Source organism: Hypomesus transpacificus, chromosome 18, assembly GCF_021917145.1.
Source record: "Hypomesus transpacificus isolate Combined female chromosome 18, fHypTra1, whole genome shotgun sequence".
NCBI classification, from domain to species: domain Eukaryota; kingdom Metazoa; phylum Chordata; class Actinopteri; order Osmeriformes; family Osmeridae; genus Hypomesus; species Hypomesus transpacificus.
In genome coordinates, this window is record NC_061077.1 from 632,249 (window position 1) to 657,530 (window position 25,282).

Below are 25,282 nucleotides of genomic sequence, written 5' to 3' on the forward strand. Positions count from 1 at the left end.
AAATTGTAGGAGTGAAAGGGAGATGGAATGAATTAAAAGGATAGTTTCAACATGAGTTGGCAGTTCTTTCTTCAAACTGCCAGTTTATGGCTTGCATGCACACACGCATGCACAGTGCAGCTATTGGCATGTGCACACGCTCAGTCACCATACACAAATACACACAGACACACACATACACATTCTTATTAAACACTGTCCTGAATCCCCTCACCCACTGAGTCAACCTCCCTTTTCTTCCCCCCCCCTCCCTTTGTGCTTCCTATACACCAGCAGGCTTCTGTTGACACACACAAATCTAACTGCAGCACACACACACACACACACACATATACAAAGAAGGAACCATTTTTCTTCCAAGTAGATGACTGGTAGCTCATTCTTCTCTCTCTCTCTTTCTCTCTCTCTCTCTCTCTCTCTCTCTCTCTCTCTTTCTCTCTCTCTTTCTCTCTCTCTCTCTCTCTCTCTCTCTCTCTCTCTCTCTCTCTCTCTCTATAAGCAGGTGTTGAAATGAAACACTAAATAACTATTAGACAGGAAGAAAAAAAAGGGAGAGGGAGGAGAGACAGGAACGGGGAAAGTGCACTTCCCCAACAGGAGCAATAGGGAAAGAGAGAGGGAGGGGGGAGGGAGAGAGGGAGGGGGAGGGAAAGAGAGAGGGAGAGAGAAATGTGAGCGAGGAAAGGGAGCAGAGAACCTGAAGAGGGATCTGCATTGTAAGTAGCCGGCACAGCCAGCACAGTGTTTCTGCCTCTCTTCTTTCTTTTCTTTTTTGCCAAGGAGAATAAAAGAGGAGACTGGGACGAAGGAGCGTGGGAGCGTCTCGGGACGGTTTTCCTGCCCTGCCGTCCTGTCTGTGGAACAGTGGAGTTAAAACGCAAGAGAACGGGGAAGAGAAGCCGTGAGGAACTCAAGGCAGTCATGGATGACACAGTGGCTCGACTATCACGCTAGGATGGCTGGGATTTGAACACGGCTGCTGGCGCGGTCCAGCCCACAAGACACTGATACCCATGAGGTACAACATCCATCCATACCGTCTCTCTGGGAGTCCCTATCTGTGTTGGTAGCAGGAACAACCCGAATTGTAGTCTAGTGAATTGCGTACCAGTTGTTAGTTGTCACCAGATTAGAACTGGCTGGGGGGGGGGGGGGGGGGGGGGGGGGTTGGATGTGTGAAAATGGGGATTGTTTTGTTTGGTGATAGAGGTAACAGTTCCTTGTAGTTACTTTAGAAAAGTTATGTTTGGCTGCGTGTCAGGTGTGCTGTGTCTATCTCAGCATGGTGCATGAACTAGTCTCACTGGTAGAAAGCCCGATGTTAAAGGAGCTTTAAGACTACTATTTTGTACTTTTAGTTTTAGTATTGGGTAGGTTATTCCTGCAACAAAAAATTATACTGGAGAAAAAAACCCTCTAATGGTTTCTTTACAAAGCAGAAAGGAGAAGAGGGAGAATATTCAATGATACTTCCCCCAAACACTATTCAAAACATGCAACAAATCACTGCTGTTACAAGATGCAAACTTTCTAACGTTACGCTAATACAAATGCTACTTTCATAACTAATGCAAGTAGAGGCATATCCTCTTAAGCTTGGTCATGACATGAAAATGTATTCCAATACAGCGTTGTTGTTTGAATTGATAATGTTTTGGCATTGCTGGTGAGCCATTAGCGAGCCACAGACCTGACTGTAACTGCTGCAGTGTGAGAGCACTGAGTTTCAGCTAAACGGGGCAAGTAGCAGCATGTCTGGAGTATGCTGGGAGATGGGTTTCAAAAAAGACTGTACATGGCTAAAACTTGGCACAGAGGTGCATAAACTCTCTTTCCTGAGGGACAGTTGAGCTTTGTCGTACTCTTTCTCTCTCCTTTTGCTACCTTCCTCAGTCCTCGAGCTGGTTTAGTGACCCTAGGCTGTAAACCAAGGAGCACCCATGTGTGTGTGTGTGTGTGTGTGTGTGTTTGTGTGCATTTGTGTGTGTGTGTGTGTTTCTCAGAGGCAGAGTTTCTGCAGGGGGAGGCTTCTCCCTCTCTTACACCCAGCCTCTCTCTCGTTCTGTCTCTCTCTTTACTCTTCCTTCTTTCTCTTCTCTCTCTTCCTCTCTGTCTTCCTCTCTGTCTTCCTCTCTCACAACCTCTATCAGTTGTTTGTCCATTTACTCTGCTCTGTCATAAGAACTGCTATTGACCTGAGTTGTTTACACTCTCTTATGAGGGACAAACAAACGATGCAATGATGGCATTCAACAGCTAGGCAATATGTGTTCAGTGCTTGAGAGGCTACTACTGGCTCTTAGGCACGCTTTTCCCCCCGACCTGTTGGAAGTGGGACATGTCCCCAAAGACTTCTTCTAAGTTTGATGCTTATAAATAATTCATCAGAAATGGTTCTGAGTTGAGAGGGTAATATAAGGGGACGCAAGTGCAACAATCCCTTGGATTCTCTGTCTGTCTAGACGATGAATAAGGGTGCTGTCATCCGAACCGAATAGTGTGTCTAAGCTTGTGTGTATGCTACTGTGCCTTGACATGAATTGACGAAGTGCGATAAGATAAATCCATTGTGGATACTAGTCACAACACAGGTGGTCTAAATGCAGACTTGTTGCACTTTAAGCATTTTGATATGCTTAAGGACTCACCTGAACCATGCTGATTTGTAGACAAGTCTACAAGGAAGTCTTTGGATTTAAATTCTACAGTCTGCGATGTCACACCTTGTTGTCTGTCGGATGGCTCAGCCGTGACCTGTCTGGCACAGTCCTCACAGACAACACAACAGCTGGAGGTCAGACAAACTGCATGTGTGCTGTCTCAGATAAAGACTGTAGGTTGGTTCAGCGTAGTGTGTGAAAGATTGAGTCATGTTGTGATTTGGACTACTGTGCATGTGCACTACGAATGTACTGTAATGTTGGCTTGGTTGAGGGCCTCTTACAAGTAACACGCCTCAGGGAATTTTAAATGGTCACGGGCTTAGTAGTCATCTTAGACAGATAATATCTGTGGAAATACCGAAGTCTTTTATCCAGTTATTACTACTCACATTCTTTTTATTTTTTTTGCCAAAGGGTGATTTCTTGATCTTAAGCTTTTTTGAGTAGTGCACTTCAGTCATGGGCTCTTTCTGAGATGTAGAACTAAGTTTAGTACAGTGTTATCCTGCCCCTGTACTCTCCAAGATCCCTCTCTCCCCTGTATCTCACTCCCTCTCTCCCCTGTATCTCACTCCCTCTCTCCCCTGTATCTCACTCCCTCTCTCCCCTGTATCTCACTCCCTCTCTCCCCTGTATCTCACTCCCTCTCTCCCCTGTATCTCACTCCCTCTCTCCCCTGTATCTCACTCCCTCTCTCCCCTGTATCTCACTCCCTCTCTCCCCTGTATCTCACTCCCTCTGTCCCCTGTATCACACTCCCTCTCTCCCCTGTATCTCACTCCCTCTTTCCCCTTTCCCCCTCTCTCTCTTGCCCCTCCCTCTCTCTAAATCTGTTATGCTGGAGTCTGGAGCACCTGCTCCATCACCTGTCAGTCAGTGCAGACTGTATGTGTACAGTACATGTACAGGGAGCACTACAGGACAGGACAGTACTTCACCCTGTCTGTGTTTACCTCTTTCTCTCTCTGACCTTGTATGCAAATCGTACTTGCACTCACATACTCCATAGCCTATCCAGCTCTTTCACACACACACACACACACACACACACACACACACACACACACACACACACACACACACACACACACGCACACATACACACATACACACACACACACACACTCCCTCAGATTCTGATCGAGGCAGTGCTATGAAATCAGATCATAAGAGTGACATACTTGCCTATTTTTGCTGGCAGTATGTGAAATGCTTTGACTGACCCTGTTTCCAAAAACCGAACTACACTCAAGTGTTGAACTCACTGAACAAAGCCACCTGTCAAATTAATGCTCACTGATACGTATTTCATGAAGGTTAACCACTTTCTTTTACTCTCACACCTCGGCCCCAAAAAACAGTAACCTAAATAGTCTAATGGCGGTCTTTGCCTCTGCACGTGGAAAGTCCAGCGTCTTTGTTTGTCTTCTGCCGCTCTTCCACACGGTAATTTCAGAGGAATGACAGGAGACTTGTAATCAAGGGAATGTGGAAAGGAGTCGTGATGGGGGCAGGGCGGTAATGAAGTTGGACATGAACTTGTAACTTAACTCGCTGAAAAAACAGTAGTTTTCAGGTGTTTTTTGCGTATTTGTTTGTTTGTTTGTGACTGTGTTTGTTTGTGATTGTATGTGCTACTTGATAGGCTGGGCTATTACATGAACAGTTGACTATGACTGACAACACCGAAGTTGTTCTGAATTGCGCAACTCTTTTTTTTCTATCTATAGACCTGCTGTGAATATCCAAAACAAAACGCATCAAACATGATGGAATGTTCTGGTTTGTCTCAGATGTAGGCCTAGTCTACCTCGTGTTTGGGTAACATTTCGATATAAATTGCTGCAAAATTGTGCTGTATGGCTTTTTCTTTTCTTGTGTGTGCGGGAGAGAGTTTGCCCCCCTGTATAAGTGAATGTAAAAGCATTAACAGAGGCCAAGCCCTGTGGCGGTGTGAATGTGTGGCATGCACATCTGTCTAGAACGGTAGCCTTCAGGCTGTGTCAGACTGGGAACTAGCACGGTAGTTCTTTTAATAAAGTGAGTTTCACACAATCCCTCAGGTTCATTCATAGGCTACAGTTTAAAAGTTGAATGGCCTTTTTTGAAAATGCACATTAGATAAATATATATAAACGATAATAAATATAGGCTAAACAATAATTCGATTTAAACGATTCACGCGGCTGCTAGCTTGGGAGAGAATTATGGAGTTCTTCATCTGTTGTATTGTCGCCAGTTAGCTTCCCTACAATTCACCACTCCTAATGACTGCACACACTTTAGTCTTTATTGCTATGTAGTTTCACCTACGGGCAGAAACACATTTCCGTGAGACCTGCTCCATGGTCAGCGTCAAGGTGTGTTTCTGACATTCGATCAGGTTTCACAACAAGCAAAGCTGGGGATGACTTGTCCATACCTGTCCAGATAACAAACATTAGCCACGACAAGAAAACGATGGCTCAGTTAAAAACAGCTATGGGAATTGAGTGCGAAAACAAGGATGGAGAGACGGATTTCGAACCGGACGCATAGGAACACAAGAGATATCAGCAAGTTGTCAAAGTAGGTCATCCTATGAATGTAATACTGAGGTAATCAGGTCTAACATATAGACAGTTTGAGGACAAAGAACCTCAACAAAACCGTTTGAGTCTTCCTTAACCAAAAGTTGGAATTTAACACCATAATGTTTATGGTTATTATTTGGCCTTAGACGTTATCTTAGAGTCATTAGTTAATTAAATCGTTATCATAGATCTAATCTTTCTACAGCCCACTTCAGTGATTGATAGCCATGAAACTATCTTTAAACAAGTTACTGTGGTGGGGAGCTTCGAAATGTTTTCATGTGCGTCCATGCGTCCACTAACACAGTCTGTCTGTTTAGCGGGGGTGAGACTGGGGTGGGGGAGGTGGGGGGGTGGGGGGGAGAAAGAGAGGATGTGGGAGTGGGAAGGCAAAGTGCTCCAGTCTTGGCGTTTACATGCGAGATGTTCCCCATTTTTGTGGGATTTTAAGGACGATTTTCGTTGTTTGTGCTGCCGGTTTCTATTAGCCGTGTTGCCGAGCAGCCGGTCACAGGGGTCGTCGGGGGTCACTGGGAGCCTTTCTTACGTTGTGTCGCTTTCAATCAAAAGCAGCTGGTGTCACACTGCCCCACATTCAGGTGCGGTCCACCCAAGGTCTTCCATGTGTCAGGTCTTTGTGAGAGCCTAAGCCAGGTTGTCAGTATGGGCCTGCATGGTGTCTTCGTAGGACACGGCTAGTTGCCCCTGGGGCTTAAAAACAGGATTAGGACCCACTGCATGTGTAAACATTAGTGGGAGGGGGGGTTCTTTCTTCTTGCCTCTGGGAAGCTCACCTGTGTGTACACTGAGCAGAAGGCAGATTCATACAATGGAACTCTTTGACCCACATTCTACCACGGCTGTAATGAAAACACAGATATCCTCTTTCCACACGCTGTAAGAGGGATAGACCCCCTGTCTCCTGGGATGCTCAGATGTGCTCTTAGGGAGTGTTCCTTCAGCCGTTTGCTGTTATTCTCTTATTTGGCAACATATACTGAACTTATCATCTCTCCTCATACACAGTATGACACTTTTGATCTGTGTCACCTTAGTGTCATACACGGTATACTTTTCTTATATTTACAACAACCTCAGTCGTTCTTCAAACGTGTCTAGAATAGTTTGTGTGTAGTGGATCTTACTAAGCGCATCTCTGCTGAAAGACTGGGCTGTCTTTCTGATGTAACCCAGTGGGACTGAGAGCAGTGTAACCCAGTGGGTCTGAGAGCAGTGTAACCCAGTGGGTCTGAGAGCAGTGTAACCCAGTGTATTTGAGAGCAGTGTAACCCAGTGGGTCTGAGAGCAGTGTAACCCAGTGTATTTGAGAGCAGTGTAACCCAGTGGGTCTGAGAGAGCAGTGTAACCCAGTGGGTCTGAGAGCAGTGTAACCCAGCGGGTCTGAGAGTGCAGTGTAACCCAGTGGGTCTGAGAGCAGTGTAACCCAGTGGGTCTGAGAGAGCAGTGTAACCCAGTGGGTCTGAGAGCAGTGTAACCCAGTGGGTCTGAGAGAGCAGTGTAACCCAGTGGGTCTGAGAGCAGTGTAACCCAGTGGGTCTGAGAGAGCAGTGTAACCCAGTGGGTCTGAGAGAGCAGTGTAACCCAGTGGGTCTGAGAGCAGTGTAACCCAGTGGGTCTGAGAGAGCAGTGTAACCCAGTGGGACTGAGAGAGCAGTGTAACCCAGTGGGTCTGAGAGCAGTATAACCCAGTGGGACTGAGAGAGCAGTGTAACCCAGTGGGTCTGAGAGCAGTGTAACCCAGTGGGACTGAGAGAGCAGTGTAACCCAGTGGGTCTGAGAGCAGTGTAACCCAGTGGGTCTGAGAGCAGTGTAACCCAGTGGGACTGAGAGAGCAGTGTAACCCAGTGGGCCTGAGAGAGCAGTGTAACCCAGTGGGTCTGAGAGAGCAGTGTAACCCAGTGTGTCTGAGAGAGCAGTGTAACCCAGTGGGTCTGAGAGCAGTGTAACCCAGTGGGACTGAGAGAGCAGTGTAACCCAGTGGGTCTGAGAGCAGTGTAACCCAGTGGGACTGAGAGAGCAGTGTAACCCAGTGGGCCTGAGAGAGCAGTGTAACCCAGTGGGTCTGAGAGCAGTGTAACCCAGTGGGCCTGAGAGAGCAGTGTAACCCAGTGGGTCTGAGAGAGCAGTGCAACCCAGTGGGTCTGAGAGCAGTGTAACCCAGTGGGTCTGAGAGCAGTGTAACCCAGTGTGTTTGAGAGCAGTGTAACCCAGTGGGTCTGAGAGAGCAGTGTAACCCAGTGGGTCTGAGAGCAGTGTAACCCAGTGGGCCTGAGAGAGCAGTGTAACCCAGTGGGTCTGAGAGAGCAGTGTAACCCAGTGGGTCTGAGAGCAGTGTAACCCAGTGGGTCTGAGAGCAGTGTAACCCAGTGTGTTTGAGAGCAGTGTAACCCAGTGGGACTGAGAGAGCAGTGTAACCCAGTGGGTCTGAGAGCAGTGTAACCCAGTGGGTCTGAGAGCAGTGTAACCCAGTGGGACTGAGAGAGCAGTGTAACCCAGTGGGTCTGAGAGCAGTGTAACCCAGTGGGACTGAGAGAGCAGTGTAACCCAGTGGGTCTGAGAGCAGTGTAACCCAGTGGGTCTGAGAGCAGTGTAACCCAGTGGGACTGAGAGAGCAGTGTAACCCAGTGGGCCTGAGAGAGCAGTGTAACCCAGTGGGTCTGAGAGAGCAGTGTAACCCAGTGTGTCTGAGAGCAGTGTAACCCAGTGGGACTGAGAAAGCAGTGTAACCCAGTGGGACTGAGAGAGCAGTGTAACCCAGTGGGTCTGAGAGCAGTGTAACCCAGTGGGACTGAGAGAGCAGTGTAACCCAGTGGGTCTGAGAGCAGTGTAACCCAGTGGGACTGAGAGAGCAGTGTAACCCAGTGGGTCTGAGAGCAGTGTAACCCAGTGGGACTGAGAGAGCAGTGTAACCCAGTGGGCCTGAGAGAGCAGTGTATCCCAGTGGGTCTGAGAGAGCAGTGTAACCCAGTGGGCCTGAGAGAGCAGTGTAACCCAGTGGGTCTGAGAGAGCAGTGTAACCCAGTGTGTCTGAGAGAGCAGTGTAACCCAGTGTGTCTGAGAGAGCAGTCCTCCTGTCTGCCTCAAGACAATTAGTACTCCTCTGCGACAGGGCATCATGGCAGCCTCACACACACACAGGAGCTGGTCGCACCTCCCTGCCAGGCCTCTGCACTCCGTCTGCTCAAACACACACACTTACACACACACATGTTCATACACACACAAACACACATATTCATACACACACATACATGCACATATGCTCGCACGCACATACTCACAAACACACGTGCACACACACACACATGCGCACACACACACACAGAGACTTATTAGACAGAGACAAGATGGGCAGACAGAGGAGGGGATATAAGCCACTGTTTAAAACAGGCTTTCTTTTTCCAATGTTATGATCTACCTGCGGAGGCGTGAAAGGTTTAGACCGGATTTAGTGGCAGTTGAAAAGAATGAAGTTCTGAAACTGGACTGAGAGACAAAGTATGGTCCTAGAATGAGTTTGATGGTAATAATGTGCTATGGAGGTGGGGGATACATACATTTACATTGAGTCATTTAGCAGACGCTCTTACCCAGAGCAACTTACAGTAAGTACAGGGACATTCCCCTCAAGGCATGTAGGGTGAAGTGCCTTGCCAAAGGACACTACGTCATTGGCACAGCCGGGAATCGAACCGGGAACCATCTGATTAATAACCCTAACTGCTCAGCCATCCGACCCCCCACCTGACTGTGTCATGAGCATACTCATGACACAGTCGTTAACAATTAAAACAATATCGTTATGAGGGAAGTCACATGATGCATTTGCCTACTGCATGACCATTGCACCAAAGTGCCCAACCACTTTTTAGTGTCCAACTGTAATAGTGTCAAAGCTTTTCATGAAGCTAAATCAGCACTGAGTTCATGTTCATGTGAGCAAACCATCTATTCTATTAAGGCATTAAGATGCACATCAATGTTGAATACTCTACTTTAATCATATGGTACTGTAACTGCCATAGAAGCCAAGGTGCTACTCATTAACTAACTATGTAGACATTCTGTCTAACAGAGGCCTTCAGAGATTACAGGGAGAACCTCATAAAGCAAAGTCCATAACACTCACAAATAACAGCTTATGATAAGGCAAATTATAAACCCTTTGAATACGTAGCATTGTGACAATGATATCCGTGCATGGAATTCACACCCCTGCTGTTGTATAGTGCACCTTATACGCCTAGAAAAGACACTAAACATGAGATGGGAGTTGAAACCACATTACTCGTTCCTTTATTAACAAACTGCATACAAGATTCCGCATCCGCTAGAAAGAGGGGCGTTACCGGGAACCAGAAGGGACAAACAGAACATCAATACATAACACCTGCCTCATATGAATGTAAGTGGGTGGATTTTTTACTTATCCTACTGGAATTATTTGACTTATCCTACTGGAATTGCTGAAGGCCTATGTGCTGAAATCATGCCAATACAAAGCAACTGTGTGAATGTCAACCACCCTTATCTGAAGTATATATTGTTTGCCGGCTCTACTTTGCCTGTAACAGGTGAGTTCTAATATCTATAGAGTAGAATATAGAGTTAATAGGCATTGTATCACAACTGTATGTGCATGGAAGTAGTTAGACTTTCCCACACCCTCTCAGGTGTCCTGTGCTGCGGACTGTCTCCCCAGTCACTAGGATAAAGACTGCCTTTGTCTGGGACAGGGAACAGGTAACCGTTTGTGTCTGCTCCTGTGTGTGTGTTTGTGTTTGTGGGTGTTTGTGGGCATGCCTTAGTGTGTGTGTTTGTGTGTGTGTGTAAATCAAGAGAGTGAGACAAAAGAAAGAGAGAGGGAAAGGGAGAGAGAGTGTGTGGGTGTGGTTGTGTTAAAGGAGAGGGTGGATTGTGTGTGTTTGTGCATGGTGTGTGTTTATGTGTATGTTCACGTGCCTGCAAGGGTGTCTATGGTAAGAGGAGGCTTGAGTGTGTGTGTATGTGTGTGTGTGTCACTTTAACTGGGGCATGTCCTGGTTAACTGAGGGGTGATTCTAGTACAGAGAAGATTACCTGTTCAGAAACAAGAAAATATTGGAAAAAGGAAAATGGGTAGCTTTGTGGACAAAATGGACAGGCAGGCAGGTAACCAGGCAGTTGGGTAGACAATCAGGCAGACAGACAGACAGACAGACAGACAGGTAGGCAGGCAGGCAGGCAGGCAGGCAGGCAGGCAGGCAGGCAGGCAGGCAGGCAGGCTGACATACAGACAGGCAGGCAGGCAGGCAGGCAGGCAGGCAGGCAGGCAGGCAGGCTGACATACAGACAGACAGACAGACAGGCAGGCAGGCAGGCAGGCAGGCAGGCAGGCAGGCAGGCAGGCAGGCTGACAGACAGACAGACAGACAGACAGACAGACAGACAGACAGACAGACAGACAGACAGACAGACAGACAGACAGACAGACTTCTCTGTCCTATCAGTGTCTGTGCTGTATCTGCTGTGTGACATAGAGAGCTCTGGCCGGGCCCAGCATGCCATCTGCACATGAAGATGAAGGGGTTGTGTGTGTGTGGGTGTGTGGGTGTGTGTGTGTGTGTGTGTGTGGGTGTGTGTGTGATGAGGGGATAAGTACAGGGGCTAAGAACGGTGTGTGAAGCAGCCTCTAATTAAGAGCAGGAAGACACGGATCAACAGCCACATAGGCCAGACTTAGAGGCCTGTGTGTGTGTGTGTGTGTGAGAAAGTGTGTGTGTGTGAGAATGTGTGTGTGTGTGTGTGTATGCAGGTGTGTGTGTGTGTGTGTGTGTGTGTGTATGAAGGTGAGTGAGTTAGAGGGAAGCACATCCTGCACGTGTCAGAATATCAGCACTCAGTATATAAACACAGTTTCGGGTGTTTATATAATCAATGCATGGCTGCTACGAGTTTAGCCACCTTGTAGTGAGTCCAGATGAATGGATTTTAATGGGCTATATACCCTGTGAGACACAGATATGATTATGTTTGACAGGTATTATTGGAAACGTACCGTAAGTAGTGTACACTGAAAGAACAGTACAAGCTCCAGGAATGATCCAGAAGCCCTGACAGAAGCGTGTACTGGAACACTCTGGCCTGTTTGCCACCGCTGTGTCACTTGATTCACTCCAGGGAACCCTCTGGCAACATAGGTCATACGTCGTTAACTGTTCATTATCGTTTTGTTGCTGGTATGGTTTTTTGAAGGCATGGCCCTCTTTTTAGGCATTCCTTGGTCCAAGTTTGTCGTTCTCCGTATTTCTTTTCAGTGAGATCAAATATATTCATTTCTTTCTCCTCCTCCTCTCTTTCCTCTTCCTGCTCCTCAGCTCCCATGCGTTCTCTCAGCCATGCTCCCCGGGTATGGATTCTCCCCTCTCCCTGACTTCCAGCCTCACCTCCACGCCTTCCGCTGCCGAGGAGAGAGCCCCAGCATGTGGATCCCAGGCTCAGGCGAAACCCAGGCTCTGAGCGAGGCCCGGGATGACAGGCCCCTCCTGAGGCCATGCCACCACAAGCACGTTGCCGTGTGCCAGCAAGAAACGCTGGCGTTTATCGAGCTACAGCCTCCAGTGACGCCCAAAATCAACGGACAGGCTTCCCCCAAGTCCAGCCTCCTAGACACGAAGCACAGCCTGTTCTCTCTGGACAGCCTCAACAACTCAGTCAATGGGGCCCAAAACGGAAACCAGAGAAACAAGCCAGATCGAGACACTGGAACAGACCTGAGCTTCGACGCCCAGTCCCTAGGGGGCGACGATGAGTTCGTTACCCGGAACAACGCAAGAACGGATTCCTCAAAGGAGAAGCCCCTGGCGGTTTCCACCGTGTGCCGTCCCCTCTATGCTGCCCTCAGCCTCCCCCTGACACTCCCTCTGTCCTCCCTGTACAGAGACAGGGATTCCTGGGACTCTCAGCTGCCTGGCTCCCCTCCCTCCCCAGAGGGTCCAGGGTTCCAGAGCCCAGACACCTGTCAGCCCCAGAGACGGACGTCGCAGGGTTCCCTCAAAGAGAAGTCCATCCGTAAGTGCAGAGTCCACAGCTACACTCGACTCCATCAGCATGCCACATGGATCTCATGTCAACACGTACAAATGACCTTACAAATTTTGTCAGCAAGTAATAAGTGTGTGCAAATGAGCTAGGACACATATTGCACTCCATCTAGTAGCCAAGTGACTATAGTTATAGTTCTGCTATAGTGTTGTTTATGTCTTGTTCCAGGGCGTAAAATGCGAGTGTACTCCCCAGACAGCATGAGCGACGAGTCTCTTAACAGCCCCGTCCTGGACACTGACTACCTTTTCCCAGGATCCTTTGCGTCCTTCCTAAAGGAGGACCCAGAGGGCGGGACTTTCCTGGAAGAGGCAACGAGTCCCTTGTCAACAGAGGCTGTGGACCACCAAACGTCAAACTGCCCAAAGACTCTACTGTTACCCACAGAGCCACTGCAGCTGTCTGAAGACTCCATACCAGGGATCAGAGAGGACTGCGGAGCTGCAGAGACATCGCTCGCCACCAGGGGGAGCTCCTCGACTCGTCCCCGCTCGACAGACAACGAGCGGAGGCGGTTCTCAGCCTCGGAGCTTATCTCCAGACTGCAGCTGTCCCAGAGGAAGAACTCCTTCACCCTGAAGCTTGGGAAGTCCCTCTCGGCTCGCGTGGCCTCCAGAGAGCGGCAGAATCCCAACAGCCTCAGCCCTAACCCTGACTGTGAGTAGCCGTCTCAAGGAACACCATCACCGACGCTTACTGCTTGCCGTTTTGTCTGACCTGTGCAGAAATCGCATCGACCAAAAACCGAATTTATATAAATAAATAAACACTTCAGGTTTTTTTTTCTTTTTGCTTCTCTCCCCCTTACCTGCTGCCTTCCTGCTCTGCAGGTAAGTCCACCTCCAGGCACCGCTGCTCAGGGGGCTCCTGTGACAGCGCCCCCCACAGCCCTGTAGGAACCGCCCCACCTCTGCCCCCCACAGACAGCAACATGACGCTGCATCGATGGAGCACCAAACTCAGGTGATCAAGAGCCAATCGAGTCTCCCACATTCGAATTGGAATGTGTGTTTCATCGGACGTACGTTAACATCTCGTACATGTTCTCCGCAGCATGAGGAAGAAGTCGACGGAGGAGGACTGGTGCTCTCCTCCCACTCTCAGCAGTTCCAACCGCCTGTCGCGATTTCTTCCCAGCTGTTAGTGTTACTATGGTGTTACTCTGCTTGACTGGCATGGCAATAGTGTATATCATGAGGAAGTTTAATTTGGCCGAGACAGTTTAATTACTTCTTGCCTTTGATTAAAGTAGCCTCTTCCTTTCAACCTACATTCGTTCCTCTCCTCCTGTCTCCATTCACATACTCTAATCCTCTCTCAGCCATTCTGTACCAGGAGTACAGCGACGTCGCCATCAACAGAGAGATCCAGAGGCAACAGGGGGCGGAGCCCGGCACGGAGGAGGAGGGGCCGAGAGAGGAGGAGTCAGGTGACACCCCGTCTCCGTCCAATCTGTCTCCGTCCAGCTCCTTCCGCTCGTCGCGCGGCTCCGCTTTCTCCCTGTGGCAAGACATCCCAGACGTCCGGACCAGTGGCCAGCTGGACAACTTCAGCAACGAGGAGTGCAAGCTACAGGAGGTGAACCTGAACACAGCACAGGGTCCCATTCCTCACTCACTTCTGTAGGTTGGAAATTTATGCCAACAAAGGTTTTTTGTTTTGTTTATTGTTTGTTTGTTTGTTTATCAACGTCCCTCGTGACGACAGGCGAAGTTTGAGCTGGTGACGTCGGAGGCGTCGTACATCCGCAGCCTGACCATCGCTGTGGACCACTTCATGCAGTCCCAGGAGCTGGGGGAGTGTCTGGGGGTACAGGACAGACAGTGGCTCTTCTCCAAGCTCCCTGAGGTCAAGGACGTTAGCGAGAGGTACAGGCAGACCTCATTACCCCCCCCCCCCCCACCTCCCCCCAGTCTCCTTACCCTTGTCTCACTTCTATCTAATTACGTATCTTCCATCCGGGGGAGTAGGTTTTGTTATACGTGAATATATGAATTATATATGAATATTTAAAAACGGCAAATCTGTCCCCCCCACTTTTGATTAAGAAAATGTTGAACGGCTGCGTCCTCGATCAACGAGAGATGTCCCACCCCCGGTTTGAAAACAAACCGACACCACTGCTTCCATCACATCTTTTGTCACTAATCATTGAGCTCGGTTTAAATCTTTCCCCCTCTCTCTCTCTCTCTCTGAATCTCTCTTTTACGTTTAGATTCCTGCAAGACCTGGAGCACAGGCTGGAGGAGGACATACTGCGTTTTGACGTGTGTGACATCGTGTTCGCCCACTGTCCAGCCCTGCGTAGGGTCTACCTCCCCTACGTCACCAACCAGGCCTACCAGGAACAGACCTACCAGCGGCTGCTGTGAGCAAGTCTTACTTTGCGTGTGTTTTCCCATTTGTCTTTCCATTCGGGCTTGTTTCAAACTGAATGTGAAAATAATGGGAATGATGAGGTTTGTGTGACTAAAATGAAACCCCTAAATGGCAGCTTCTTCTCCACTCAGGCAGGAGAATGCACGCTTCCCTGGTATTCTGGCTCGTTTGGAGGAAGACCCCATCTGCCAGCGTCTGCCTCTCACCTCCTTCCTCATCCTCCCCTTTCAGCGGATAACCCGGCTCAAGATGCTGGTGGAGGTACAGGACCGATTACGTGCAAGGGATAGCGGACAGCACATAGTTTTCCAACCAAGTGACTTTCCAAAAGAACGCAACTGAACAGAAACTCTTTGCTGTTCAAGAGTTGAGATTATCACTGTGTGGCAGAAAGACGAGGAGCTTTACAGTTTTGTCTCGATGTTTTAGTTTGTTCCACGGTTGTTTTCTAGAACATTCTGAAGAGGACGACGCCAGGCTCTCGCGATGAGGACACAGCTACCAAGGCTTTCAATGAACTGAAAAAGGTAGCCCTGTTCCTGCCAACAACAAGCTCACACAGGCTCAGAGATAGACACAAGCTCAAACAGCGGATAACACTGGTGCTGTCTTTGAAGAGGCATAAACAAAGGCCGTCTTTCTTTCAATGTCAAATGTGTGACACAGATGCTGTAACTGTATTTTCATAGATCATTAAGGAATGTAACTCCAGCGTGCAGTCAATGAAGAGGATGGAGGAGCTAATTCACCTCAATAAGAAAATCAACTTTGAGGGCAAGGTACATAAACCTGGTATAATCTCTAAAATGTCCCATTTTAAAACACAATAATAAAAGTCAAGGATATAAAATACGTACAATGTTATCTGCTATGAGTGGCTAAACAAATACACCCTACAATGACTGTCACAAATTGCTCTCTCTCTACGCCCCCAATCTCTGCCCTCTCTCTCTCTCCGCCCTCTCTCTCTCTCTCTCTCTCTTTCTGCCTTCTCTCTCTCTCTGCCCTCTCTCTCTCTCTTTTTCTGCCCTCTCTCTCTCTTTCTCTCTACATCAGATCTTCCCTCTGATCTCTCAGTCTCGCTGGCTGGTGAAGCACGGTGAACTGCTGGAGGTGGACACACAGACTATGAGCATTTCCGGGTCAAAGTTCAAGTTGCCCACTAAACCTGTGTACCTGCACTTGTTCAACGATTGTCTTCTGTTGTCCAGGAGGAAAGAGTGAGTACTTACAACCACACGGTTCAAGTAGAAAAATGAATAGTGAGTTAGAGGGGGCATTTATCTTAAGGCCCTGTAGTGGATAACTCGAACCTCTCAATCGAATATCGTCTATAAAGTCATATAAATGCATTATCAATTGGTTTGGCCCAATCCCAATGTCCAGACTTACAGACTTTGGCGCGTTCTTGCTAAATCTATGAGGGTTTTGGGGTGTCCCACGGTCAAATCGTCAAGTGTGGGAGGGCTCTTTCGCAGACATTTTGAGCCCTGTATGCACCCTTTTCGTTAGTCCGCATTTTTGCAGACTTTAGCTAAGGGAATGGCCCACAATTCACAGTGTTGTGACATTGTTAGAGACATTTGACATATATAACAGTATGAGTCCAGCGTAATGTTTATATTACTTAAAGCTCAAAAACGCTTTAGCGCTCTAATTCATGCTAAAAAAGCATGTTACGGTGTCTATTTACACTTACATCAAAATGATACTAGGAGCTAGGTTTGGGCTAAGTATGGAAGCAAATCAGTGGCATAATGTTTTACATTTTTTAAGGCATTGAATACTTAATATTGAAATTTAAACACCACCGAATTTGTTGGTTTTGAATTCCCAAAATTCAAGGTTTGGAAATCGAGGTTGCTCAAATTCAAATGGTGAAATTCAGATCCCCAAAAAGATCCGAAAAAAGTGGGGAACCAATTTTCTTTGGCTTCCAGGGAAATCTGTTCCCCCTGTGTTCTCAGTGTAAAAGACTGATGTATAGATAAAACTTGTTATACATAATGATCACAGGAATATCACCAGCATCACTCTCAAATTTCATCATTCGAATTTGAGCAGCCTGAATTTTGTTCGATTTGAATTTCTGAAACTAGATTTTTTTTGTTGAATTTTGACAATCTGAATTTTACTGTTCGAATTTGAGCAACCTGAATTTCTGAACCTTGAATTTTCGGATCTGAATTTTTTCAGATTTAAATAAATTCCTATTTCAAAAGAGGTGAATTCCAAACCAACAAATTCGGTAGTGTTTACATTTCAAAATTAAGTATCCAATGCCTTTCAAAACATGATGTCACTGATTTGCTTCCATATAGTCTGGCACCACAAATATAATCTAATTCTGTGGGAACACTGGAAGGTCTTACACTATTTAATAAGTGTAGTCTGGTTGTGCGTGATACAGCATGGTTTGAATGTGAACCCAGTAAACTGTGGTAAATCCCGCTGTCCTCTCCCTGTTTGCAGCACCTTGAAGTTCATGGTGTTTGTGCATGCGAAGATCGGGGAGTTGAAGGTGAAGGACCTCGGTCAGAAGCTTCACGGCATCTCAGGTTTCATATTTTACCTCCAGCTTTGTGAAGGCCAGCAGCTCAAACACCAGATCCTGCTCAAGGCCCACACAGAGTAAGACTAATATTCAGTTCCCGCTGAATAGGCCTACATCTCGCCCGAATGACATCGTTGTTTGAATTCCCAGTGTCAGTCTACGTGATAGACCAGTGCTGTAGTTGACGACTTTCACAACCAGTGTTGTTTTGTGTCCACACAGGAGTGGAAAACAAAGATGGATCACAGCAATGTTTCGATCTGATCCGTTGGAGGACATTGAACAAGCCAGCATCAACGATGGTGTGTTACAAGTTCGCATAAATAGTTAGCATAAATGTTCCATTACATTTCAGTTCTCAACGATACTATTGTACATTAACACTAAGGATTATGTTGAGTTAAAGTCTTGAAAATCAAGTTTTCTCTCTTTTGTATGGGATGGACTCAGATCTTTCGCAGGTTCAGTGCATAAGGAGCTACCAAGCCCAGGAGCACGATGAGCTAACGTTGGAGAAAGCAGATATTCTTCAAGCAAAGACAATTACAAGTGACGGTAAGACTCAGATTCAATCCTGACAAACTATGGAAATACTTTTAAATCTGAACTATAAAGGGGGAAATCCAGCAAACAAGAAAATACATGACCTATTGTTACTCATCCTGAAATGCGTACACAATACAGAACGCCAGAGCTAAGGGTGAGCGTTATAGTTTGAACCTGCATCCGCAGGTTGGGTGGAGGGCATTCGACTGTCTGATGGAGAGCGGGGCTGGTTCCCCAAAACCTATGTTGAGGAGATCACGAGTCGAAGCGCACGTCTCCGCAACCTCCGCGAGAACATCCGCGTCAAGTGTGTCACCCAGAAGCTGGAGGATGAGCTATTTTAAACAGCCACCTTTAATTCACTCTATACACTCAGAATGTCAAACTGTAAACTGTAAACTTTCACGGTTACCCAGCTAAAGTATTTTTCTAGAACTTCTAGAAATGTCATTGAAACGATATTGAGTTTTATAAGTGGAAGTGGGAGTTTTGATTTAGTGTCAGCAGGTGCTAACAAGGTGTTTACCGAAATACTGGCTCGTCTTAAACATACTGTAAGCAATAGGGCTGGTTAGCGGCCGTTTTCTTTCATGCTTGCTATGACTGCATACAACACCACAGCATCACGCCAATGTTATTAGAGACAAAATCTTGAAAGTGTATGATTTGATTTACCCATTGAATTACAGTCCTGTGCAAAGGCTTGCACTATTGACCAACCACTACCATCTACACAGATGTTCACAATTCCAGTGGCACATTTACTGTTCTTCGATATATTTTTTGTTGTATTACGGAGTTGTAGTACTAATTTAAGTCCTTCCTGTTGAAGCTCCTATAGCTGGTTATTCTCTATGGAGATATAATGATGTAAATTTCATATTGTAGATGTACTTACCTGTTGAAATGAATAGTATAACACTTAATTCACTATATTGAATTGTAATTTATATAAGCCAAGGTCCGCCAAAAATATTCCCTATTCTTTAAAATAAGCCTTTAATAAACTGACAGTGTGATGAACAATGTGGATAGCTGAAGGCTAAGGAAGGCAATACACTGGGACCCAGTTTCCCAGACATGGATTAAGACTAGTCCTAAAGTAAGAGAACAATTCAATTAAGATCTCCATTGAAAAGGATGTTGGTCTAGGACTACGGGTTAATCCATGTCTGGGAACCTGGATCTGGGTGTTTAACTGGATGTAAGCACAATGATGTACATGTCTAACCCTTCAAATAAATGAAAATACTTCAATCTGTGTTGTGAATGCCAACTTGGAAGATTTTGATAGCGTACTTTACCATTTGTGGCCAAGGCAGTACAAATATTTGTTTATGAAAAATACTTTATTCAATCTGTATTAGAAAGGAAAGTTGTAACAAAAGGCAACTGAAAATATCACTACACGATTAACTCGCAGGTGTAATTCTAAAATTCAGAATAATACACTATTATACTCCCTTGTATGACACATCCTGTCTACGGCTTTACAGCAACCTCTTCTTTTTGAAGTACCACTACAAATACAGATTGCATATGTACATCACATACCATCCACACATGGTTCCACCAGGACCACTGAGACAGAAACCTCACCGAGAAGTCTGAGGCACTCATCCTGGTGTGTGTATGTGTGTGTGTGTGTGTGTGTGTGTGTGTGTGGGGGGGGGGGGGGGGGGGGTCTCGGTCATAGCATCGTCCTGGTGTGTGTGTGGTTCAGGCATGACATCGTCCTGGTGTGTGTGTGTGTGTGTGTGTGTGTGTGTGTGGGGGGGGGGGTCTCAGTCATAGCACCGTCCTGGTGTGTGTATGGTTCAGACATGACATCGTCCTGTGTGTGGTTCAGTCATGTGATCATGGGTTCCTGTGACTCTCTCTGCTTCTCTTCTTCTGTGGTATAAGAGGTGGAGCAGTGTGGTTTGAGGTACCTCGAATATTACTTTCCGGCTATGAAGAAAACAAACCAGACACTTCAATTACCATTTTGCTTAAGCAAGGTTTCTGATCATCTGTATACTGTATTGTAAAGGACAGATTGGATTATCAATAACAGCCGGATTTATTCTGTGCTGCTGTTAATCACGACTGTTAAAGGCCATACCTGTTGTAACTGGAACATCCAGTTTTGGTAGTCTTCTGCACAGGTGCAGGATACCTGCATGGGATCCATAAAATCACCTGCACCACACATAATATATTACCATGCTAGTTAACAGATGCACATTTAACACATCAGCAAATGAAACATGGACGCATTCAAGAACAGCACAAAATGTATGAACACGTTACCTGTCAACTCAAATTGCAGTCTTCCAGGCAACGGGGACCTCTCTACGGCTTTGATGGTTTTCCGAGGTAATCTACCCTAAAGCCAAATGAAAGTAGAGCTTTGGTAACAGTGTGAGCAGTGTTGGCTTGAGACAGGCACGTTTTCTTTTCCTCACTGCTCCTGTTCCCACTCTACCACACACACACACCAAAATGCAGAGTGCAAATTATACAATGACAACTTCTTCTCCAGGGCATGTATTGACGCCACCGACCTGTTGTTTTATCTCTTTTGGGGGTTCCAAGTCTTAAATAGGCGGGTCAACTCCCCCCCCATCCCCCCCGTAATTTGAACCCTGCCAAAAATGGATGACAACCTCCATTAATCTTCTGATTAATGTGTTTTTGTTAAACAATATGCTTGTTTAACAACTATTAAAATAGATCTGATTACGTCTGTATTTGTCACCCTCAACTTGCACACATCTCCATTGTGGTGTAAGAATGGAAGTGTCTTCAATCACACAATTCCCATTGTCTGCTGGACCGCATATGAAACTTCCTACTTTGTTTTGACACGAGGAAAACCTGGGAAACTTAAATTCAAAAGGGTTATTGTGAAACCATGAACCCAGTGGTTTCCACATCATGTTGCCTATATCTAACAGTAGCCTACCTCATAAGTTATATTGAGACGCTTGTTATCAACTGACAGCAGAAGAACGTCTTGAGGAAAGAGTACCATGAGTCTTTCTTGAAGTCCCTGCAACAAACAATGCATTTATTGCTATTTAGGTTGAAGTTAACGTTGGTAGATAACTGAAATACTGATGTTGTCTGGCGTTGTCTCACCTGTCTGTCTGTGTCCATGATGTGGACAAGAGACAGGTATCCTGGTGGGCCCATGTGTTGAATAGGAGAACCTTCCCACTCCCAGATCGGAGCTTGGAGCAGATACATTTTCAGCTCCTCCTTCTTCCAGGTTTCGTCGCAGGGTAACTGAAGCGCAGATTGATTTCGATTTGACATCCTTGACAGTCGTGTATGCCTCTCTCTGAATCAGAATCCACTCGACCTTAAACGCCCCACTCGGGTGAACACCTTACCAGGTAGGACAGGGCGCAGTGGGAGGGGCTTAGAGGTGGCGACACAGACTTGTATCTCCTCTCCTCCAGGTGGTCCATCCACTTGTTCAGTTCTTCAGCGCTGGTACACAGAAAGACTTTAGAGTCCAGCATTGGACCTAGTGGGACGATGACAAGAGGGGGAAATGTCAAGTTTGAAGCGATCTAGCTCTTTTCTGCTGTGTGTGATTGGGATGAGTCGTGGGCCTCACCACTGATTTGGAACACGAAGGAGTTTGAGGTGTTGTGGTCCAGGGAGAGGACCTGTGAGGAGAGTCCAGACAGAGGTAACATGCCTCCGTAGATGAAGTCATGTCGAGAATGATCCAGAGACAGGATCAACAAGTGGAAGGAGAACAGCACTAGATAATGTTCAGTCATCTCCTGTGGAAAACACACACACCCAGACACACACACACACCGACACATGCACATGCACATGCACACACACGGACACATGCACACACAAACAGACGATAAGTAAAGTGTACCCAGGCATCAGATACACACTGAAACAGGGAAGTAACCCGGGTTAGTTTCCACAGTGTTTGGTGTGTGTTCCAGCAACTCATGATCATATCTATACAGTATCTTCATGGTGGATGCCATCTGCATGTTTTCGTAATGCAATGTACAGTAGCTCAAAATGCCCGGTCAGTCCACAAATAACTTTGCTGACATTGATGTGCAGTGACATCAGAGGCACAGCTGCAACGAACCAACAATGGAAGTCACCTAATAAAAGGTAACCTTAGCAGACGGTACCTGTGTGTAGCTGTTCAGCAAAGACACCAAGGACGAGTGGACTATCTCTCCATACATGTGAGCAGGCTGGCCTTCCCAGTCCCTGATTGGCTGGGAGTATATCCTGTGATGCAGCTCATCTCTGCAGCTGCCCCACAGCACCACCTAGGGAGAGGAGGAAAACATTCACGACAGAAAACTGGACCATCGAACCGGACCATCGAACCGCTAAAACTGAAAATCGATTACAACTTTATTTGTTGCTTCCGATCGTCCCTCCCAGTCATTTTATCCTCCATTTCATGGTTTTAGGTCCCACTTATCTTTAAGTAAGTCTTTTAGTCTTATCTCTGGTTTCACAATCAGGAACTAAAAATGATATCACCTGTGATGTGGAAATAGTGCATGTGGACCATGATTCATTTAATCTGTTAATACTGTTAGCTGAGCTCTGACTAATGACTGTACAAAGAGGAAATATTGCACTCAATGTTTTTCACAGCATGTCTTCATACAAACTGTTGTGTCAAACGGCCTGTGTCTCACACTCACACATACACCCACAAACAAACACACACTTACACCTCTTCTATCCACTAACCTCTGGTTCGAGGTGTCGTACTGATGGTCTGGGAGGAAGTGGCTCATCTTGGTCACTCCTGACAGAGAGCTGCAGCCTGGTCTCTCCTAAACTCCATATCCTGAAACAATGTTACACAGGGAATAGTATCATGTGACCTGTGTACCTTTAACAAGGCTACTGTACACACGTTCAGCAATTTTCCTGACAGCAGAAGCAAATTTGCAGTTCAAATTTTGACTATGGTGTGGTCAATAACACTGTCTGTTCCCTTTCCCAATTTCCACCTCTAGCCTACTCCCTACCCCACCCCTCCCCACCACACAGCACCCTTCCACCCCACCAGACATAAGAAGATTACTTTGGGTCTGATGGGCAGACACAGCCATCTGACGCCTCTTGACTGTGCTCATCAGGTGCAGTCGTAACTGTTGCTGCACTAGCAGCTATTTTCTCAATCCCAGTGCCTTAGTGCATGTTGGTGGCTTTCTATAAGAACTTCATTTGACCGCAAATTGAGATGTGTTTGTTTGTTTATTCATTGAACACGACCACGGAACTGTGTGTGTCAAGCTATTCAATCTGTGTGTTAACGTGTGTGCGCGTGTGCGTGTGTGTGTGTGTGTGTGCATGTATGAACGTGCATGTGTTCATGTGTGTACATCTAAGTGTCTCTGTATGTTCATGCACACGTGTGTGTGTGTGTGTGTGTTGCTTGTAGCTAATCCCTGGACTTCTCACAGTTTGGACACATGCAGTCTGTCAGCTCCCGGTGTGTTTTGGCCTTCTAATAATCCCCCCCCTCCTCCACTGAGGGGCACAGCCAGACCCAGGCCCACGTCTGGCTGCGGCGTCGGCAGACACTGAGAAGCAGGGCTATTGTCCTTTAATTATTGTGTCAGGATCAACCACAGCTAATCACATTATTGCTGCGTCACTGTGTTCACAATCTCACGAGTCAAGCTGTCTTTCCCGCCACGGCTTGTTTTGGGGCCTGAATGACCAAGACATTGGGGACATTGGACCTCAAGCAGTCAGTTCAAAATGTTTGCAAACTGGGATGGTTTCATGGTTTCAGAGACCTAAAACTGCATCAAACAAAAAACAAAACACATTTACAAGATCGCAAATGCAGATTGTGTTGCAATCCTCTAAAATAGTTGTACATGTACAGAAAATCTGTCTGATTCTGTCTGTATTGGGCCTGTGGTTGACCTGATTGACAGACCGATAACTTTACACTCTTATATGACACCCTCTATAACTTTACATACTTAATACTTTAAAAAGATCCAACAGTCAAATGTGACCAGTTTTGACCAGGTCAGGGCGAGGTTGAAACAAGCACATCCTGCCAAAGCCTGCTCTGTTTCCTATCCTTCACCGACAGGAACTGTGAAACTGCTATCTTCCAGAGTAATCAATCAACTCATCACATTCCATACAGTTAAGCTTGTCCAGGCTCATACACGACAACGACACAACATCACTCAACAATTAAAAACAACATAAACAAATCCAACACTCATTGTTGGAACTGTCAAACTGCTCAAAGTTCAGAGTACAGCTATTCATGGTTAAAATGCTAAACATTGAGCTGATTTCAAAGTCTGGATGTCTACATGTCTGGATGTTTGACAGAACTCCAGTCATATTGTTAACATTTTGACTGTTTTGGGAAAAACTATCTAAGAGTTTGTCAACGCTATAAGGCTTCCTGATGATCACTGCTGATCATAAGGGACAAGAAATGTGTGTAAAACATCAAAGTTACAAGGTGTGCAGAATCATAAACAGAAAACCCCCTTACCCAGAATGATCTCCCGACAGTTCCAGCAGCTCGATCTCATCGGGGCCCACCTCGTCAATCCCAGAATGCCTCTGGGTCACACTGCAGCATCCCATGACTGGAGAGGGACAGACAGAGCCCCACGCCTTCTCCCTCAGCTGTCAGTCGGCACACTGAGCCCCATCTGCCCCTGCGCTCATCCTTACCACTCCTGCCACACGACAAGACTAGAGAGAAGTAGTAACTTGAAGGGGGGGTTGTTACCAAGGAAAGAGGATATGAAGGTTGAGGCGGGGAGGAGGGGGGGCGGGGGCCTTACTAAGCCTGCTAAGCTCTTTTTCAACCCCAAGAAAATCAGATATTCAATTAAAACTACACAAGCCGGACTGTCTGCGCTGGAGCCGAAGCTCGAATGTAGAAGTTAGACGAGACGTGACGCAGAGGGAAGCCTGTGGTAACGCAAAGTGCATTTTGTCCTTCCTTCCTGTCAAGTCTGCAGTCTGACGAGGACTTCCTCAGTGGCTGGTGAGAGTCAGGTCTGGTACTGAGTGGTACGTGTAGACTGTCTCTCCTCCGTTAACCCCGTCTGCTGAAACGGAACCATGTGCTGAGCGTCTCAGTCGAAAGGAACACCCGTATCCTTCACGGACTCACGTTGAGCACGGTCAGACACCAATGGGAATGCTTCTGGTGAGCTCCGTTGTCTTCTGGAGAATGACGTAGATGAAGCAAACAATTACACACCTATTGGGAAACATGACATCAAGCTGACCATATAAAAGAAATCCCTGTGTGCGTTTGTGTGAGTGTGAGCACACAGACTAGATCATTAGGTGTTACACAGCTAGGACATAGAGGGTTGCAGTCAAAACAACAAACCACAACCACAACCTGCCCTTTTGTTCTTCCTGTAAATTTCGATCGCACCATTGTGTCACATGGTAAATGAACAGAA

At 46.6% G+C, this 25,282-nt stretch overlaps 2 protein-coding genes across 2 annotated transcripts; one reads left to right on the forward strand and one right to left on the reverse strand.

The window, feature by feature from the left end:
• Window positions 1-438: 438 nt before the first annotated feature.
• Window positions 439-19,076, forward strand: arhgef19 (Rho guanine nucleotide exchange factor (GEF) 19). The gene is made up of 16 exons (XM_047040343.1): window positions 439-1,018; window positions 11,614-12,307; window positions 12,509-12,997; window positions 13,171-13,303; window positions 13,394-13,479; window positions 13,662-13,918; window positions 14,048-14,208; window positions 14,556-14,708; window positions 14,851-14,980; window positions 15,172-15,246; window positions 15,409-15,498; window positions 15,776-15,939; window positions 17,192-17,350; window positions 17,496-17,575; window positions 17,724-17,828; window positions 18,006-19,076. Exons 2-16 carry the CDS (start codon window positions 11,635-11,637, stop codon window positions 18,161-18,163), a joined length of 2,913 nt encoding a protein of 970 aa, XP_046896299.1. The 5' UTR covers window positions 439-1,018; window positions 11,614-11,634; the 3' UTR covers window positions 18,164-19,076.
• Window positions 19,077-19,563: 487 nt separating this feature from the next.
• Window positions 19,564-25,245, reverse strand: LOC124481115. Its single transcript, XM_047040900.1, has 10 exons — window positions 24,349-25,245; window positions 22,560-22,659; window positions 21,980-22,123; window positions 21,427-21,598; window positions 21,197-21,333; window positions 20,943-21,089; window positions 20,767-20,853; window positions 20,112-20,187; window positions 19,924-20,000; window positions 19,564-19,769 (listed from the first exon to the last, which is right to left on the reverse strand). The coding sequence occupies exons 1-10, from the start codon at window positions 24,441-24,443 to the stop codon at window positions 19,677-19,679; spliced, it is 1,128 nt and encodes a 375-aa protein (XP_046896856.1). The 5' UTR covers window positions 24,444-25,245; the 3' UTR covers window positions 19,564-19,676.
• Between the last annotated feature and the right edge of the window lie 37 nt (window positions 25,246-25,282).

What these genes read in the sequence shown, in the direction of transcription:
- arhgef19 (XM_047040343.1), top strand. Translation starts at nt 11,635, where the DNA reads ATGCTCCCCGGGTATGGATTCTCCCCTCTCCCTGACTTCCAGCCTCAC. An exon ending in CAGACCTACCAGCGGCTGCT is followed by an intron (nt 14,709 to 14,850) that starts GTGAGCAAGTCT and finishes TTCTCCACTCAG; the next exon opens with GCAGGAGAATGCACGCTTCC. An exon ending in AAATCAACTTTGAGGGCAAG is followed by an intron (nt 15,499 to 15,775) that starts GTACATAAACCT and finishes TCTCTACATCAG; the next exon opens with ATCTTCCCTCTGATCTCTCA.
- LOC124481115 (XM_047040900.1), bottom strand. Translation starts at nt 24,443, where the DNA reads ATGGGATGCTGCAGTGTGACCCAGAGGCATTCTGGGATTGACGAGGTG. An exon ending in TGCTGAACAGCTACACACAG is followed by an intron (nt 21,599 to 21,979) that starts GTACCGTCTGCT and finishes TGTTTTCCACAG; the next exon opens with GAGATGACTGAACATTATCT. An exon ending in GTCTCAATATAACTTATGAG is followed by an intron (nt 20,188 to 20,766) that starts GTAGGCTACTGT and finishes ATTTGGCTTTAG; the next exon opens with GGTAGATTACCTCGGAAAAC.